Source organism: Rana temporaria, chromosome 2 (genome assembly GCF_905171775.1).
Source record: "Rana temporaria chromosome 2, aRanTem1.1, whole genome shotgun sequence".
In the NCBI taxonomy this organism is placed as follows: Eukaryota; Metazoa; Chordata; class Amphibia; order Anura; family Ranidae; genus Rana; species Rana temporaria.
The window spans coordinates 83,817,376-83,823,785 of NC_053490.1; the positions used below are offsets into that span (position 1 = coordinate 83,817,376).

A 6,410-nucleotide genomic window follows, 5' to 3' on the forward strand; every position below is an offset into this window, starting at 1 on the left:
GTGAAGGTGTGTGTGTAAACGGAGAGGAGGGCCGCCGCACTGGGTGTACCAAGATGGCTGTGGCTCCAGAGCTAGGTCGGATCACGGATCAACTGTGATCCGTGGCACCACTAGCGGCCATGTTAAATATCGGCCTAATTTGGATAAAAATCGGCCGATGCCGATTTCTCCAAAACAGCCAAATATCGGCCGACCTCTAATATATATGTATGTATGTATATATATATATATGTGTGTGTGTGTGTGTGTGTGTGTGTGTGTGTGTGTGTGTGTGTGTGTGTGTGTGTAATATTAGGGTTGTCCCGATACCACTTTTTTAGGACCGAGTACAAGTACCGATACTTTTTTTCAAGTAGTCGCCGATACCGAATACCGATACTTTTTTTTAATGTCATGTGACCGTTTTCAAATCACAATACAGACCAAAGATATTTTCTTTAGAATTATGAAGAACTGGTACATCATGGTGTGGGGCTGTTTTTTAGCATACGGTACTGGAAAACTACATATCATTGAAGTAGTGATCACTGTCAGTGCAGCTCATCGGTGCCAGTGCCCAAAAGTGCAGCTAGCCAGTGCCACCTATCAGTGCAGATCAGTGCCCATTAGTGCATCAGTGCAGGGAGGCAGCTTATTAGTGCATCTCATAAGTGCCACCCAATCAATGCCAGTGCCACCTATCAGTGCCATCCATTTATGAGTGCAATTCAATCAATGCCAGTGCCACCTATCAGTGCCATCCAATGGTGCCATCCAATTTGTGTTCGATGTCACAAAAAAAAAAAAAAGTATTCTATTTTGGTATCGGGAGTATTTGCGCGAGTACTAGCGCAAATACTCGGTATCGGTCCCGATACCGATACTGGTATCGGTATCTGGACAACCCTATGTAATATATTAAAAAAATCCTGAGGAACACAAGCTTGTGCCTCGTCAAAATAAAAACTGCTATCGTTCGTTCACCTTTAAGACCCGTAAGTGCTGTTCTCTCTTTGGGTGTGTATTTATGTGTGTGTGTAATATATAATATAAAAAATATATATAACTTTTGTTTTTAGGTACATCGAGCGTGGCTCGAGCATGGAGTGCAACATTTGATGAACTTATTGGAAGAAGAATTGAACATTTCTGTCTGGAACACTTCACAATGAATGTGCCCGGTGTTTTAGCCAAATACCCTGATATCTTCTCCGTGTTCATTATTTTGTTGCTGACAGGTAAGGTATTTTTAATCAGCAAATATGAATACAGTTTTCTCAACTGCTCCTTGTCATTTATATTGTAAACCAAGTGCAACCTACTGAAAATAATTTGAGATTACACAAGGTTCCATCTATAACCCCATAACTTGCAACTCAATGTGCATTGTTTATTATCATACTCAAGTTTCCAAAGCAAACTTTCTTGTATGGTGTGAGCTGAAAATGTAGTTACCGTATTTATCGCGGTATAACGCGCTCCCGCGTATACTGCGCAACCCCTAAAGTTGCCCCGAATCCTGTGGAAATGTTTTATTTTTTTTTGTACTTGCAGTTTTGGTGTCTTGCGCGGCGCGGCGTCCATCGGCGGCCTCGTCGGGTCCGGCGTCCTTCTGCAGCTTCGGGTGTCCTCTTCGTCGGGTCCGTCTGCGGCTTCGGGTGTCCTCTTCGTCGGGTCCGGCGTCCTCACGTCCTCCCTGCTCGTTTCCCGCACCGAGTTTGAATACTGCGCCGACATATACAGAGCGCAGTACACTCGTGTATTGTCGGGCAGGCTCGGCAACTCTCGCGCTGACGTCCTGTACGTCCAGGACTTGAGCGCGGAAGAAGCCGAGACTGCCCGACTATACCCGAGTGTACTGCGCTCGGTATATGTCGGCGCAGTATTCAAACTCGGCGCGGGAAAGCGGGTATCGGCGTATACCGCGCACCTACGATTTTGCCCTGATTTTTAGGGCAAAAAAGTGCGCGGTATACGCAGATAAATACGGTACTTTACATGGTAAGTTGTTTTACAACCCTGTACTCCACACAATCGTTTAGTAATTAAGGGGGGGGGGGGGAATAATCAAATTTTTACTTTTTTTGAACATAACCTGGTGGGGAAAGGTTGCCTTGTTTTGAATGGTGGAAGTCTGTGCCTTTTTGATCCCCTAAATTGTATGGAGGGGTTTACATTCACTGTGTGTGTGAATTTCAAAAGCTGACTAATCTGGTGGCTGCACAGTAGCGTCCATTCACCTGCAGGTGGCAATATATATATATATATATATATATTTTATGAAAATGAACTACTCTGTGTCTTGTGATTTTCTCCAAGAAAAGGATTTTGTAGGTAAACCAAAAATCCTAAGTTTATTGCGCACAAAAGAAAGTACTGCAAAAACTGTTGCACAGTAAAAGGATTCGAGAATTCAGACTTGATGAATGTTTAGGGTGACCTACTCAGCTGGAACCACTTTTTTGTCTGGAAATTAGCATATACGGTACATAAAAGGGAGTGGTTGCATTTCATTGAAAGTATTTGATGTACTGTACGTGTCATAGCTGAGATAATGATCAATAGCCTTGCTGATTGGGGCCTGATCCTCCAGTGTGGACCAGAGCCGTCAGTGACAACCGGGATTGAGAGCCACGAACCACGCAAAGTTCTTTACAGCAGTGGTCATCAACCCTGTCCTCGGGGCCAACTAACAGGCCAGGTTTTATGTATTACCTTGGGGAGACGCAGACTAGAATACTGCAATCACTGAGCAGCAAATTATATCACCTGTGATGTATTTCAGTTATCTTGCAAACCTGGCCTGTTAGTGGGCCCTGAGGACAGGGTTGATGACCACTGCTTTACAGTGTCTGGTTAAAAACCGCTGGTATGCAGTAAAAGCTCTTTGCATTTTGCTGAAGGCATTGATGATTGTGTGTCTTGCTTTTCCTCAGGTCTCTTGTCATTTGGTGTGAAGGAATCGGCATTTGTGAACAAGATATTCACGTGCATCAATGTACTAGTCCTGGGCTTCGTCATCGTATCCGGCTTTGTGAAAGGATCTGTTAAAAACTGGCAGTTATCAGAAAAGGATATCAATGATACCAACATCACAGGTTTACTCAAGTATGTCTGCCAACCTTCTTAGCTGTTTCTATACAGATTTCAGTAAGTGTCAGAGGTGTAATTATTTCACAAAGTGGGGATCCTTTCAGCTTGTGTTATGTGTCTGTATGGTGTGAAGTTTTTAAAGTACATCTCATGTTCTTTTAATAATCGCTGCACAGGCTCACATTGGTGTGCCAAGTAAATCGAAGAGTTGGACATCAGGGAAATTGAATATGTCTGAGGTTTTTATGATAGGCATTTTTCTAGAGCATGGATGGCTATCTGTAGTGCACAGATGCTGCCCATGTGCCAAAATTCCTCTTGATGGAGCAGTATACATTTAGCAGCTTGCGTTTTGTATAGTTGTGTTCGCAAAGCACTGTTGCTCGTTAAAATGTATGACCTAATGTGTTCTTTTTTTTTTTTTATATAGTGAAACAGAGTCGAATAAATGGGAATATGGCACTGGTGGATTTATGCCGTATGGTTTTGCTGGAGTCCTGTCTGGAGCTGCGACTTGCTTTTATGCGTTTGTTGGTTTTGACTGTATAGCTACTACAGGTGAGAGTACATGAAAGCTACTTCCGCTATATTCCAGGAGATAAATGTCACTTGCTGCAGTGAATGTCATAACCAAGAGATCCCGTATAGGTGTTTTTGATACAGTTAATCAGCAGATTTTAAATAAACTGTAAAATTGTACATTTTAATAATAATAAAAAGTATACTTTTACTTTTGTCTGTACTGCTGTTCCCAGAACCTAATAAAATGTGTGTGTGTGTGTGTGTGTGTGTGTGTGTGTATATATATATATATATATATATATATATATATATATATATATATATATATATATATATATATATATAATATAATTATAAATTATAGGCCGCTATACTAATGGCATATTATTTTGATTAAGCTTCATAAACGGTATGTGAAGTCTGTGCCTTTCTTCAAGGTATTGGCTTTGGCATTTCCAATTGACCATTGAAAGACCTGTATTCTGCCAAACAAGGACTGTTGCTCACATACCCACATATATACCCTAGTTTTCACTTGGGTGTCTTGAGGGCTTCAATTGAAGTTATTGAGTCAGGTTAGCGACAGTGGCCCAGATTCAAGAAGCAATTGCGCCTGTGTAACCATAGGTTACGCAGCGCAATTGCTTACTTGCTCCGGCGTTACGAATGCTCCTGATTCAGGAAAATCTTAACGCCGACTGCAGCCTAAAATCTGCGTGGCATAAGGCTCTTATGCCACGCTTATTTTAGGCTGCATTCTAGCGTTGACCGCTAGGGGGCGCTCCCATTGTGATCAGCGTATAGTATGCAATTTGCATACTATAACACCGATTCACAATTGTTGCGCGGGCCCTGCGTACGCAAGTTACGTCGTTTCCGTACGGCGTGCTTAGCGTAAGGCTGCTCCTGCTAATAGCAGGCGCAGCCAATGCTAAGGATACCCGTCGTTCCCGCGTCGCGAAATTTGAAATCTACGCCGTTTGCGTAAGTGATTCGTGAATGGCGCTGGACGCCATTCACGTTCACTTTGAAGCAAATGACGTCCCTGCTCCGTGAATCGAGGGCAGCGCAAAATATTTGCGGGGGCGCAGGGCAAAATCGTTGCCCTGCGCCTCCGCAAATAGAGCGCAAATGTACCTGAATCTGGGCCAGTGTTTTGGGCAACACATTGGATGGTGGGCATCTTTAAAATATCTATCCAAAAATATATTTGACTTTTTTTTTTTTTTGTATGCTTGATGCTAGGTGAAGAAGTAAAGAACCCCCAGAAAGCCATTCCTATTGGCATTGTGGCTTCTCTCCTCATTTGCTTTGTGGCATACTTTGGCGTATCGGCTGCCCTCACGCTCATGATGCCCTACTATTTATTGGACAAAAACAGTCCTCTGCCAGTGGCCTTCACTTACGTGGGATGGGGTGGAGCAAGATATGCTGTGGCTGTTGGATCTCTCTGTGCGCTTTCTACAAGGTAACCCACTTTTCTGTGCATGTACACATATTTGCTCCTTAGTTTCCTTATTGGATATTAGTCTTGCTATTCCATAAACCAGCTACTCTATTTTTATAATATAAGTATTTTACTTTTCTACCATTTATTGCACTTTGCACATTATTAAAGGTATAGTACAGCTGTTGCAAAGATGTAATATATGCACCCACAGTATTAAAGGTATAGTCCACCTGTTGCAAAAATGTAATAATGCACCCACATTAATAAAACAAAAGTGTGCATTTATGAAATTTTTGCATTGCAGCCCTGACCAGTGCGATTTGCAGACTATTCCCCCCCGGACTCGGGTTCATATGGAGATATGGACCTACAGTTATGGGGCTGGAGGAAGTAAACAATGTATTACAATTATAAAGATGTCAGCGTGCTTGTTTTACAGTAAAATGTAAGAGTCGCTGTGCCATGGTGGAAGGTGAGACTTGAAGTATTTCCATTCACAGATTCCCTATGAATGGATGACACGGCTGTGCAGGCATAGCCACACACTGCCGTGCTAGGGGTGTGTGCAGGGAGGAGAACCCCGCAATTCACATAAGTGGAGGACTGGGAACAGAGCCCATGATTCCATGTTGCTTCCTGATGGGTGTTGCATGAAATATCATCAGAAAGGACTATGCTTTTTAAATGACACTAAACTCTGGTTTCACAAAAGTAAAAAATTTGTATCATGTATGTGATAACGCAAAGTACCTTCTGTCGCTCATGGGCTCATTCAATTCCCACATTCCTCCCCCTTCTATTTTTTTTGGTTACAATTGTTCTCCATGGTCCCATTGTATGTAGGAACAAGGCGAGTCATTCTCTCTCTCTCTCTCTCTCTCTCTCTCTCTCTCTCTCTCTCTCTCTCTCTCTCTCTCTCTCTCTCTCTCTCTTTCTCTTTCTCTTTCTCTTTCTCGTTCTCGTTCTCGTTCTCGTTCTCTCTCTCCTTCTCGTTCTTTCTCATTCTCGTTCTCTCTCTCGTGTTCTCTCTCTCGTGTTCTCTCTCTCTTGTTCTCTCTCGTTCTCTCTTTTATTTCTCTTTCTTTCTTTCTTTCTTTCTTTCTTTCTTTCTCTCTCTCTCTCTCTCCCTCTCTCTCTCTCATTCTCTCTCTCTCTCTCATTCTCTCTTGTTCTCTCTCTCTCTCTCTCTCTCTCTCTCTCTCTCTCGTTCTCTCTCTCTCTCTCTCTCGTTCTCTCTTGCTCTCTCTCTCGTTCTCTCTTGTTCTCTCTCTCGTTCTCTCTTGTTCTCTCTCTCGTTCTCTCTTGTGTGTTCTCTCGTTCTCTCTTGTGTGTTCTCTCGTTCTCTCTCGTGTGTTCTCTCTCTCTC

At 42.8% G+C, this 6,410-nt stretch overlaps 1 protein-coding gene across 1 annotated transcript in view; it reads left to right on the forward strand.

Annotated features, from left to right (window-relative positions):
• SLC7A1 (solute carrier family 7 member 1) overlaps window positions 1–6,410 on the forward strand; it is an 80,941-nt gene that overhangs the window by 45,712 nt on the left and 28,819 nt on the right. Inside the window, exons 3-6 of the mRNA XM_040340467.1 lie at window positions 1,059–1,217; window positions 2,916–3,087; window positions 3,503–3,630; window positions 4,840–5,062. Of these exons, the coding sequence (XP_040196401.1) occupies window positions 1,059–1,217; window positions 2,916–3,087; window positions 3,503–3,630; window positions 4,840–5,062 (682 nt within the window). The remainder of the gene's footprint in view (window positions 1–1,058; window positions 1,218–2,915; window positions 3,088–3,502; window positions 3,631–4,839; window positions 5,063–6,410) is intronic.